This window comes from Arvicanthis niloticus, chromosome 1 (genome assembly GCF_011762505.2).
Source record: "Arvicanthis niloticus isolate mArvNil1 chromosome 1, mArvNil1.pat.X, whole genome shotgun sequence".
Lineage (NCBI taxonomy): Eukaryota > Metazoa > Chordata > Mammalia > Rodentia > Muridae > Arvicanthis > Arvicanthis niloticus.
Genome location: NC_047658.1, coordinates 87412945 through 87426529, shown reverse-complemented (window position 1 = coordinate 87426529; position 13585 = coordinate 87412945). Strand labels below are relative to the sequence as shown.

The window sequence follows — 13585 nt, the reverse complement described above, 5'->3', positions numbered from 1 at the left end:
CACTTTTCCTATGGTCATCTTTCTTGGGGAAAACTGTGTGGTTACACTGAGCTTTTCATTACTCTGGACTTAAAATGCCAACTCAGACTGCCTTAGTCAAAAAAAAAAAAAAAAAAAAGATGGTATTTACTCACCCAGTCTGAAAAGCACAGGAATGTGTTGGGCTTGGGTACAGTGGGATCCAGGTTTCTGGATAACTACACTGGGAGTGTTGCTCTCTTCGTCTGTGAGCCTAGCCTCCCTCACCATATTTAAACTTCATTTATAGTTACCTTCCTTCCGCCTCACCCCCATAGTCTTAGAATTCATTTTGTCACAAAAGGAGAAGGCATCCTGCTCCAAGTGGCTCCATCAAATGTCTCAAAGCTGGGAAGGTGATTCCATGGAAGAGTGCTGCTGAGTAAGCATAAGGACCAAGCTGTGTTCCCCAGCACCCATGTAAAAGCCAGATCTGGTGGCAGCTCAAGGCTGTGAAATTGGTAGTGGGAGGAGCCAACAGAGATGGGGCGGGCCTTGGAGCTCACTAGCAGCTGTCCATCTGAATAAGGGAGCTTGGAAAAAATAAGGTGGAGAGCAATAGAAGACACCTAATTTCAGCCTCTTGCTTCCATATACTTATCCACACACACCTGTACAAATACATGTCTTAAAGTGTGAATAAGTATGATGACATCACATGACCAACGCTGAACCAATTACAGAGATAAAACCTAGACCATAACCAAGTTATGAAATTAGCCCCACCCCAGTCATGACAGCTAAGGTTGTAGTATCAGTAGGCCACAGACAGGACGTCTGACAGAAAGCACTACTCTGTACAGCCTGACCATATCAAGCATCCGTATAGTTTCATGCTAGTTGAAGTGTTTCCCTTCTGGGACCACTCCATGCAAAGCTGACTTATGACTTACAGTAATAAACTCAATGAACTGTGATTCAACTGCACACTCTGAACAGAGTCACAGAGACTCAAAAATACCAGCTAATCTAGACCCCACAAAAGCAGTGAGGTTCAGAGAGGAACTAGTTTTGGGATTAGTGTAGACCCAGGTTCAAATCTCATTCCTGTAAGATCCTTCTGTGGGATCTAAGGCAAATTACTTTACTTCTCTGGGTTTTGGTTTCCTCACCTGTACAATGCAAGGAGAAGCAGCTTCCCCATAGAGTGATTTCTGAGAGAGTGTGCATGCGTAGAAAGCACCAGACAATGCATGGTGCTGTATTTGTGTCTTCTCCTCAGTCATCATCAGCTTTATCAGCTTTGTTATTCTTCAAAGTTATGATGTTAATTGAAGCAAAAGTCAAGGTAGGACCCAAGCCTTCAGACTCTGTGGTCAGACTGACTTGCACCAATAATTTTTCCCCACTATATCACCAGGTAAATTTCATTTTTTACATATTTCATTTAACCTAATATTGAATCTGACTTTCATTTTATTTTATATATGGCCTATCCTTTTAACTAGGCATGTGCTTTCATTTCTTATATTTTGTTATGCAATATTTTAAATGTCAAAAAGTGAAAAGCTCTATGAATAAATATCCCCTCTCCACCTAGATTTTACAATGAACATTTTGTAATTTTGCTTTATTACTTTCTCACCCATTATCATCAGTCGGTCTACCCAAGCACATATACACTCACCCATACATCCACCCAGCCACCCACCTATTCCACCACATAGCCACTTACTCATCAATCTATCCATCCATCAGTCTTGCTTTTAATGTATTTCAAAGTATTTGCAGACATAAAGGCAAATGTTGATGTCATTTAGTGCCAATTCTCAAAAGTAAAGTTAAATCTTCAAAAGCAAGATATCCAGAATTCCCTGCCTTTTAGTATCAGCCATTTTCAGGAAGGCTGGAGGCTACCGAGTCAGGGATGCCTTCTGTCCTGTTTTCACCTCTATTTACTATAAATGTTTCTCAAACATGCTTGAGCATGAATCTTTCTTGATGGTTGAGAATTTACTGTTTTGTTTTTTCTCTGTCCACACACCAAGAGCAGTGCCTGGCATGAGTAGATGCTCAATAAATATTTGCTGGTTTATATTTTTCTCCCCCTCTACCACCTCCATAATCACTGCCTTTCTTGGTTCTTCTCATCACGCTCCTCCAAGGTGAAAAAATAATGAGAACTTGACCTTTAAGAGAAAAAGCTTTGTATGTTGCTTTCCTCTGAGGAGCTTACAGTCTAAAGGGAAATTTTTTTCACATAAATAAAAATGACTAGAATAATTTTATTTTAAATATTATGAGTTGCTTGTCACAGGAAAAAATAAAGAGTGATCAAGACATATTTTTTAAATGAGCTTTTATGAAAACTGATGTTGATACATGAATTAGTTCCTTTTCTGTTGCTGTCATAAAGCAACTTGGAGAAAAAGGAGCTTATTGGGGCTTAACAATTGCTGAAGGATGAGAGTCTGTCATGGCAGGGAGTTATGGCAGCAGGCAGCTGGCCTGGCAACAGGACAAGGAAGCAGAGAGCTCACATCTTAGTCATGGGCACTAAGAGTCTCTATTTTCTCAAAGCCAACCTGGGTGACATACTTCCGCCAGCAAGGTGGCACTTAAAACCTCCCCAGTCAAGAACATCAACTGAGAACCAAGTATTCAAATACTTCAGTCTATTGAGGACATTCTCATTCAAACCACTATCGTACTTATAGCCAAAATTACATGGAATGTTATTAACATGTTGGAGCCTGGATCTAGAAATAGTTTTCATCAGCCTAGAGCTCCAGTCAGGTTAGAACAGTACATAGACCTCCAACAGAAAATGCAGATTGCAAAAATGGTTCCTATTGCCTTTCTCTCTTTAATGGTTAATGCCATATATAATAAATTATGAATATGGTATATATGTAAATATATTTTTAAGAAATAAAGTATTGTAAACCACAGTTGCCCTATCCCATTACAAAATTCTACAGTTAATTCTTCCAATCTAATTTTTGGGATGTTAGTAATCTAACCTCTCTCTATTCCCAACTCCTCTTCTTCCCTTCCTGCCTCTAGTGGCTTCCATCTACTCTTTAATTATAGTGGCTTCATAAAAACAATCATTATCTTGGAAGATAGACATTTGATCAATATAATTTTGCAAATGTATCAAATGATTATTTGTGTACCCAAATTATTATTTGTGTAATGTATTTTAGTGTACCCCAAAATACATATAATTATTTCATATAATCTAAAACATTATTTTTTTATTTTATTGACTAAGTGTATATAGGCACAAGTGATGAAGTCAGAAGACAATTTTCTAAAGTTGGTTCTCTCCTTCCACCAGGGGTTGGATGCGTTCAATGGGGTCATCTGAGTAACTGTGTGAGAATTAGCATCCAGATAGGAAAAAAGCAAATAGTCCCCCTATGTCCAGGCAATCTGAGGCACATCTAAACAATAGACCACTAAAAGGGCTGCAGCTAAGAGTTAATGTGGCCTGGAAAATCTGGTATCTGCCCTTCATTAACCTCTTACTTGTATTACAGGGCAGTGCATCAGAATTAACTCCCTATATGACTTCTCTTCCCAGATCTATGAGATGATGCTGGTAAGACATGGCTACATGATTGTTGGAGATCCTATGGGTGGCAAGACATCAGCTTACAAGGTTCTGGCTGCAGCTCTGGGTGATTTACATGCAGGTAAAGCTTGCACCCTCTGTTTCAGGGAAGTCAGGACTTCCTGCCCAGTTACCTGACTCTGTGGAGACAATGCCAGGCCATGAGCTTTGTCAACCTGGGTATTGATATATGCATTAAAAGCAGAGGACAGCACACAAATGTCTGCAGGTAGAAAATAAAGGCTGGGACACAGGATCTTCCAACAAGAGATTTGCTATGCATGGTGTGGAAGCTGGAACGATACTGTTAAATACTTAACAGTGGCTTACCCGGTGGTTCCCCAAGGAGAATAGCAAGACTGTTGTTGACTTAAACAAAATCAGTTTAAAAACAAAAGAGTTAGCATGCTTCCTTTCCTTTCCTTGTGTTCTTTCCACACAAGCTTCCTCTTCCCATTCTTTGCTTCTCTTCCCTTCCTCCTTGTCTCCCTTCTTCCTAGAGTAGAGGATAAGAGTTCATCTTTAGAATCAATACTTAAACTTAAAAAGGTAATTTAACGTCTTCTCCTCTCTTTTCCCAGCTCTAGGATGGGATTGCTTTGAGAATTAGATTACATAGGTAAATACATGGAACACTGTAGATATTCAACAAATGGAAGCTATGTTTACCACTAAATAAATAGTCTAGGTTTCTTTTCTTGCATATATATGTTTGTTTCTGTATAATATGCAAGTATGTCATTCTTAAAAATGTGCCTGTGTTGTACATGAGTTTATACAAGAACTTAAATTAAAATTGGTTTTGGGGGGTTGGGAGCTGGAGAAATGTCCCAGTGGTTAAGAGTGATTGTTGCTCTTCCAGAGGACCTAAGTTCCATTAAAAAATGTTTTCTTGCCAGGCATGATGGCACATGCCTTTAATTTCAGCCACCAGGAAGCAGAAGCAGGCAGATCTCTGTGAGTTCAAAGCTAGCCAGGTCTACATAGTGAGTTTCAGGACATCCAAATCTACAAAGTAGAGAGACTTTGTCTCAAAAAAATTGTTTTCTTTTGTTTATTACTTGTTTTGGAGTTTTAAACTATTAATTAATTTTTAGACAGAAACTCACTATTGTAGCCCAGGCTGGTCTTAAAACACATGATCCTCCTGCCTTAGTCTCTCATGTACTGAAATTACATGTTGGTACCACCCTACCTAGGTAAAACCATTTTCTAATAAACTTTAATGTTTTAACTTTAAGAATACTTTGTGTATTCCTTAGCCCATACCATTCTATGTGTCCCCAAAGAGGTCACAGCTATTGTAGGACTGATGACCCCTCCACAGTTTGTATCATCTCTAAATGATTAAAATAGTCTCACATCAGTGACTTGGCTTGGCATATTCATTCAGACTCTCCTTTGGATGGTGAAACACGGCAATTGTTTCCCAGAATCATCTTACCTATCAGGGGTTTTATCATCCCAGGCAAGAACCAAGGGTGGCTGTGATCCCAGGCACAAAAGAAGAGCAGGTGGAATGCTGGTTCTTTTCTTTAATGCTTGACTTCTTCTCAGACAAAGTAGGTTTCTTTAGTTATGAATCTGACATTTGCCCAGTTTGAAATAAGACTCAGAAGAAAGTATGGTTATTGATGTCTGTGATAACACACAACAAAAGGTCTAATCTATTCAGCTACCCCAATCTTTATAAGGACTGAGTGTCATTTTATAGATTCTCCTTAGACTGCTGTTTCACCAAGTTGGTGGTCTTTTGTTTAATGCCTGATCTCACCAATGCCTTTGTAATGGTTTGGACTTTCTCACCCAGCCAACCAGATGGAGGAGTTTGCTGTGGAGTTCAAGATCATCAACCCCAAGGCCATCACAATGGGGCAACTGTATGGTTGCTTTGATGCAGTGAGCCATGAGTGGACAGATGGTGTCCTGGCCAATGCTTTTCGGGAGCAAGCATCTTCCATAACTGATGACCGCAAATGGATTATATTTGATGGGCCAGTAGATGCTGTTTGGATTGAAAATATGAACACTGTCCTGGATGACAATAAAAAGGTAGCTACCAAGCCCATCACTTATTTGTGGGTGTATTAAAAACTAATTCATGAATAATCAAAACTTTACAAAGTCACAGACTTGTTACCCTGGCATAAATGCCCCTCACAGAAACAATTGTTATCAGTTCACTAATTATGATTCCATTTGTACTTATAGTCAGTAAGATTTGAGATTAAAAGTATAAATAGAAAGGTTTGAGGATGTAGCTCAGTAACAGGGCACTTACCTCAAGGGCCAAGTTTCTGTCTCAAGCACCACAAAGAAATAAAAAGTATGAACATTTTAAGCAGTCATAAAGAGTCTAAACGAGTAAGTCAAGCTGAGTCACTGATGTGAGTCTATTTTATTATTTTTAGAGTTGATATAAACTGGTGGGGCATCAGTCCTATAATAGCTATAATGTCTCTGGGGACACATACAGTGGCATGGGCCAAGGAATACACAAAGTTTTTTAACCACAAAATTGGATGAACCATGGGGATATCTGGCATTCAATCCTCCCTGAGTAACCAGGGCTCAGGTTTTGTCCCAGGATTAAGATGTCTTACTTGAGTCTGTGTTGCCAAGTGCAAGTTATGCCTTTAGTGGATGTTCTGAGGCTCACAAGTCCATCTTCACTGTGTGCTTCAGGGATGTGCCTGCCAAACAAGACAACCTCTAGTGGTCTCTCATTCCATCCCAAGAGGGATTGAACAAGTAATTCTCTTCATTCCAGCTGTGAGTTAGTCCTTGTGGATGGTTCAAAATCAGCGGTTTCTCAGAAACTTGAGCAACCAAAACAGGCGGAAGATATGCCTGTGAAGATAAGCAGCTAAATTCTATGTTAAGTTAGACCTAGTGGCACTAACCCGTGATCCCAGCTACTCAGGAGGCTGAGACAGGGATTACCAGTTCAAGGTCTGCCTGGACTGAAGAGAGATCTAGAAACTAAGATAGGCAACATAGTGAGATTTGTCTCAAAGTAGAATGTGAAATAATAATGGTAATAATAATAACAATAAAAATTTTGTGGTAATACAAAGAAAGATCAAATCATTTCATAGGCATTGATAATGCCTCAATTTTACCTCAGGCTGCAATTCACTGTGAGGCCAGATACTCTGTTCCTAAAATTACAAATCTTTCAGCCATGACAGCAGTCCCCAAGCCTTTTGCTCTCCATGTCTCCAGAACACTTTAATCACTCTATACATTGCCTATCACCTTCCTCCTCTTGGCAGAATGTAAAGAGGATGGGAATTATTGTCTGCTTCATTCTATGCACTCAGAATGATGCCTGGCATGTCATAGGTGCTTAACACATATGAGTATGTTCCATTGAGTTAATTTCGTCTTCACTGTGACCTTTCCTTTGTAGATGGAATTTTAGGTTGGTCCCCATCCCTACACTTTCAGCTGTGGTTAGTAGATGGAGAATCTAACCTTGTGCTCCCCCAAATCTTACACTTACAGCTGTGTTTAATGAGTGGAGAGATCATACAGATGAGCTCCAAAATGAGTCTGATCTTTGAGCCAGCAGATCTAGAGCAGGCCTCTCCCGCCACTGTGAGCAGGTGAGCTGGCATGTTTGGTATGCCTCTGTCCATATGGGTGCACATGCTTGGGCATGAAGGGAAAAATAAAATTAATCAGGAGTAGGAAGAGGAGAAAGAGAATGAGGAAATGGGGGAAGGGGAGGGAAGAGAAGAATGAAGAGGCAGAGGAAAAGAAAGAAAGAAAGAAAGAGAGAGAGAGAGAGAGAGAGAGAGAGAGAAAGGAAGGAAGGAAGGAAGGAAGGAAGGAAGGAAGGAAGGAAGGAAGGAGAGGGAGGGAAGGAGAAAAGGAAGAAAAGAAAGAGGGAGGAGGAGGAAGAGGAGCAAGAGGAAGAAGAAGGAGGAGGAGGAGAGAAGAAGAAGGGAAAAGGGAGAAGGAAGAAAAAAGAGGGAGAGAAAAAAGAGGGAGAGAAAAAAGGAAGAAAGAAGAAGAAGAAGAAGAAGAAGAAGAAGAAGAAGAAGAAGAAGAAGAAGAAGAAGAAGAAGAAGAAGAAGGGAAGAAGAAGAAAGGAAGAAGAAGAAGAAGAAGAAGAAGAAGAAGAAGAAGAAGAAGAAGAAGAAAGGAAGAAGAAGAAGAAAAAGAAAAGAAAGAAGAAGAAAAGAGAGAAGAAAAGAAAGAAGAAGAAGAAAAGAAGAAGAAGAGAAGAAGAAGAAGAAGAAGAAGAAGAAGAAGAAGAAGAAGAAGAAGAAGAAGAAGAAGAAGAAGAAGAAAGAAAAGAAGAAGGAGAAGGAGAAGGAGAAGGAGAAGGAGAAGGAGAAGGAGAAGGAGAAGAAAAGAAAGAAGAAGAAGAAAAGAAAGAAGAAGAAGAAAAGAAGAACAAAGAAAGAAAGAAGGTAGCTTACAAAGGAGGGGCTAGGCTGGAGCCCCTCAGTGATGGCAAGAACTTGTTCTCCTTCCAGATGACCTGAGTTCAGTTCCCAACATGCATGTCAGGAAACGTACAACTGCCTATATCCAGGGGACACAACATGCTCTCCTGACGTCTTTGGCCACCTGCATACATGTAGCATACCCCCACACAAACATGCACACACATACACGTAATTAAAAATAAAAATAAACTTTAAACAAAGGGAGAGGAGGAAGGAGGAGGGACTCTTTTGGCTTACAGTCGATAGGCTTTCAGTCTGTTGTGACTGAAAGGAAAGGTGGAACAGTTCATATCATAGTAGCAGAAATGTGTGGCTGGGGGTTGTTGACATCATGGAAGTAGAGTAGGGCAGGAACCAAGGTTGGGGCTATAGCCTCCCAAGGCCTTCCCCTCCCTAGTGACCTATTTCCTTCAGATAGCACCACCAGGTGGGAATAACATTCAAAATATGGTGCTATAGGGAACACTCAGATTTAAACTGCATATACATATGTGTGTATGCACACATATGTGCACTTTATGAGCATATAGAATGCAGTATGGCTAATAAGGAAAGAATTCAAGACTCATGGCACTATTCTCTACATGGAAAGGGTGATGAAGCACTTGATTAACCTAGAGGAATAAGATGAGAGAGGTCATATAGCTGGATAAAAAAAGCTATTGTCAAAACCCATAAAGCCCAGACTACTATATGGCCATGCTGGTGCCAATAAATGTCAGCCAGTGTTAGTAATGAGCAAGCACACACAAACCCAATTGTCTATGCCTACAGGTGTGGGATGATCTACATGGAGGCCCACCAGCTAGGCTGGAAGCCCTTGAAGGACTCGTACATGGACACTTTGCCCCCCTGTCTCAGCAAGGAGCACAGGGAACTGGTAAGACTCTAGGACATCCCTTTCACCACAGGGCCCCCATCCTTAATTCCCTCCTCCTCCCATGGGCCTTGCAGGCCCACCTCTACCTTTATTGTTCCTCTATCTTCCGAGATAGTCCCATTATATTGTCCCAGGCTGCCTGATATTTTTAACTTTCTTCCTCATGTAGTGGGGATGACATAGTGTAATCTATTTTTTTTTCTTCCTGCTTCACCTCCCCCACCCTCGTGGACAATACCAGAGCCAAGAACAGTTCTCAGTGGTGACCATGGCGTTGCCTTTTACTCTACCACCCCACTAGCAGAAATATCTATAGCTACAGTTCTAGAGACAACCCCTTAGAAGAGCCATGCCCCTCTGTGCTGTCACCCCACAAATGGTATGACAAATAAAAGTCACATTTAACCTTTCTCCCATCCTAAGAAAGTAGAAGAGTTGGAAAGATGGTTCTTCTTGGTAAAAATTCTTGCTGTTAAGCTTGGGGACCTGAGTTCAATCCCTAGCACCCATGTAAAGAAATAAAGAAATGAACAGCGGATACCATGGCATACAACTATAATCCCGGTGCCAGAGACAAGGAGAAAGGAGAATTTCTGGGGCTTGCCAACTAGCCATTCTAGCCAAACTGGTGAGTTCTGTGCTCAGAGAGAGAGAGGCCCTGTCTCAAAAAAAAGTGGAATATGACTAAGGAAGACATCCAGATTGACCTCTGGTCTCCACACACCTAAACACATAGGACATGTATTTGCATATATGTACACATATAAATTAACAAGTCAGTATACCAGAAGTAGGAAAGTTCAGGCTACATAGGTAGCTGACTACACTGTCAGGCCAGGGAAGCCAGGAGGGAAATACTGTATTTACAGTGCCTCTTGTCTTTCTTTGTTGGGGTAAACGTCCTTAGGAGAGTCTCCTGTGAAAGAAGCCAAGGGTTGGATTTTGTCCCACTATAGAATACTCTGAAGGATTATATAGGACAATCCCATGTCTGCCCCCATTCATATCCATATATAATATATATGATCACATGCATTTATAGAAATACCTGTTCACATATACTCCCCAGGACTATCACACACACACACACACACACACACACACACACACACACACACACACACACTAGGAGATGCCAAGACCTCATACCCATCAAGTCCCTTGTAGACTCTATCATGTCCTCAGACCCCTTATCGGAGTGTGTGACCCACTGTTGTCTAGGCTTGCCTGCCTCTGTGGCCTATTGGCTCCCTCTCTAGCTCAGTCTCACTCCTGGGCCATCCTGTCCTGTTTCCATTCCTACAAAGCCCAGCTTTCACAACCCCAAAGCACCTGAGCCTTTTATTTCCCATTTATACATCTTGCCCAAGTCAGACCTTTGCCATTGGGTCCCATAATACCCCTGCTGAGCAGTGTGGCCCGAGCACTCACAATCTTCTGGGTTCAACTCGCACTGCCACAGGAGGGAAACGTCGTTTCCTCCTCCAAGAAGCCTTCCATGACTCATTTTAAGACTTTCCTGTTATTCACCACTTAATGCTTGTGTTTCCCGATGACGCTTTCTGTGACCTATAACATGCTTGGTTCTTTGCTTATTGTCTGTCTCTCCTCCTCCTAGCAGGGGCTGAGTCTGTCTTCTCTATTATTCACCCCAAGCATATTTGCCACAATGCAACTAGTAAATACCCTATAAATATTTGTTCACTAAAGGAATACAGATGTCCTTCCATTTACAATGGAAACTCACTGCACACTAAAAATGGCATCCGTTTAAAAATGCATTTAGTCTATCTAAAGTACCAAATCCCACAGATTAGCATCACAGTATGCTGTAAAGAATTCTCTTCTTGACCTGGTAAGGTTATGTGACAGTTGAGGAGCCATCATTCAAGGCTGTAGCCCTGCATCCTGAGAAAGCATCTCATGGCTCTCCCAGGAAAGGATCAAAACCCCAAATTTGAAGCATGTAAATTTTGAAACAGCACTCAAAAATAGCCAACAATTGCACCAGGCATCTCCAGCCTCTGAGGTGGGGCAAGCTCTTTGTCTCCACAGTCTCACGAAGCTGTCTCCTCTCAGGTTGAGGACATGTTCACATGGCTTATGCAGCCCTGTCTGGACTTTAATCGGCTCCATTGCAAATTTGTGGTGCAAACATCTCCCATCCACCTTGCCTTCTCAATGATGCGGCTGTACTCCTCCCTGCTTGGTAAGTGACCCATGATCTTAGTCCACACTTGGTGTGTCTTGGCTCATAATTTCACTCTCATCCCTCTTTGCTTCCTCTTGAGTTATCACGGGACCTGATGTCTATCCAGAGCAAAAGTGCTTCGAAGTTTAGATAGTGGAACTTATGGAAAGAACCAGGTGTTTTGTCACATGTTGCTTTGTGATTTTCACTTGGGGGAAACTATATAAGGACAGTAGACAGAACTTGAGAAAATATGTAGCATTTGCAAAGGAAATGCAAATATATGACACTGAATACAATTGGTTTCTTTCTAAAGAGAGTTCTGAACTTTAACGTGAAGAAGCACTCGCACGAGACACAGGCTCATTGCCTCCAGGTCCACGTGGCCTCATCCTCTGCCTTCCCAAATGTGCCACTGTGAAACCTCCCGGAAACACTCCCTACTAAACACCAGAGCCTGAGCTTGAATGTGCAAGTAGCTCACTCCAGAGCTGTAACTTTGTTTTCCTGAATGCAAGCACATGGTAGCTATGCTGATCAAGGCCTTAAGATGAGGAACTGTGAATGCTGCTTTAGTTTGAAATAGTTTTATATTTACAGAAGACTTACAAGAAGGGCATGGGAAGAGGGGCATATCTAGATTCTTCTCCTATCTTCAGATTTTAACTCCAGGTTAACATTGACCAAGAGATCAATGTCAGAATAAGCAAGGGCATTGGTACCATGCTGCCAGTGTTGACACCACACTGAATTTAATTGCTGTATCCCCACAGTTTGCTCTAATTTGTGACATCTTGTCTTTGCTTGTTTTTGACAATCTTACCTCTTGATACTAGCCAGTTATTTTCTCATAAGTTAATTAAGGTTTTTTATTTTGAGTTAAGAACATGGAAAATGTGGTATACATGTGCACACATACACACACACACATGTATAGTGTGTGTCAGGTATATATGTGTGTATGTATAGGAATATATGTTATAAATAATAGGATATGTATATATAGATATGTTTATGTATAAACATGTATTTTATATGTGTGATAGGTGTATGTATATATAAGTAATAGGATGTGTGTATGTGTATACATACACACACACACACACACACACACACACACACATATATATATATATATATATATATTACATACACTAGAACTCTGGTTAGAGCTGGCTTTGAATACATGATCATCCTGCTTGAGCCTCTTCAGTGCTGGAATTATAGACATATATTCCATCCTGTATCTCCAAACTATCTTAGAAAAGAGCAAAGCCAAAAAAAATTACTCATCCTGATTTTAATGCTTATTATAAAGCTATTATCATCCAAACAGTATTGTACTAGTACAAAGAGTAACATGGCCAATAAAGAAATAAAAAGCATAGAAACAAAGCCTCCCATAAATGGCTAAATTATTTTGACTTATATGTGTCAAGACCATCCATGCAGAAGAACAATGCTTTCAATACACAGTACCAGGTAAACTAGATTGTCACTGTAAAAGAATAAAGTTGGCTAGGCTGATGAGATGGCTTAGTGGTTAAGAGTGTTTGTTGTTCTTGTGGAGGACCTAAGTTCAGGGTCCAGCACCCATGTAAAGTGACTCACAATTGCTTGTAATTTCAGCTCCAGAGAATCCAAAGCCCTCTTCTGGCCTCTCTGGGCACCTGCACTCATATGCACATACCCACACTCATACACAAACATACAAATAATTTTAAAATAAATTTAAAAAATTGAAGCCAGGAGCCCTTAATCTCAGCACTTAGGCAGAGGTAAGCAGATCACTGTGAGTTCAAAGCCAGCCTGGTCTACATTCTACATAGTGAGTTCTAAAACAGGCAGGGCTATGTAGGAAGTTGGATCATTACCTAATATAAAAATATATATATTGACTCAAAATGGATGCAAGATCTAAATAGAAAGAAAAGACTACTATGAATTTTTAAGAGGAAAAAAAAGCTCTTAACTTTTAACTTGGTAACAAATTCTTGGATGTAGCACCAAAGACATGAGCCATACATAAAAAAGAATAAACACACTGTATGTCATTAAAATTTAAAATCTGTATTACTAACAATAAAAGGTCAACATATACAGAACAAAAGATACTTACAAATTTTGTGGCTGATAAAGAATTAATATCAGGTGCCATGCATGGAGATATAGCCTTCAATCCCAGCACTTAGAGGCAGAGGTAGTTTGATTTCTGTGAGTTTAAGGCCAGCCTGACCTACATAAGAAGTTCTAGACTAACTGTGGATACATGATAAAATCCTGACTCAAAAATTAAAAATAATTAGCATAAAGACCAGGAGATGACTCAGTCATGTCAGACATACAAGAAGACCCAAGTTTTCAATCTTCAGAAATGATGTGGAGAATTGGGGTGTGGTGGCATACGCCTGTACCCCAGCACTGGAGAGGCAGAGATACTGGATATGAAGGATTTACTGAGGGGCCAGCCCAGCCTC

General features: G+C 40.6%; 1 protein-coding gene across 3 annotated transcripts in view; it reads left to right on the top strand.

Annotated features, from left to right (window-relative positions):
• Dnah3 (dynein axonemal heavy chain 3) overlaps positions 1 to 13585 on the top strand; it is a 161497-nt gene that overhangs the window by 75852 nt on the left and 72060 nt on the right. For all 3 annotated transcript variants that reach the window (XM_076941759.1, XM_076941761.1, XM_076941762.1), the window contains 5 exons: positions 3548 to 3659; positions 5388 to 5629; positions 7085 to 7185; positions 8812 to 8917; positions 10997 to 11126. In XM_076941759.1, the coding sequence (XP_076797874.1) occupies positions 3548 to 3659; positions 5388 to 5629; positions 7085 to 7185; positions 8812 to 8917; positions 10997 to 11126 (691 nt within the window). The remainder of the gene's footprint in view (positions 1 to 3547; positions 3660 to 5387; positions 5630 to 7084; positions 7186 to 8811; positions 8918 to 10996; positions 11127 to 13585) is intronic.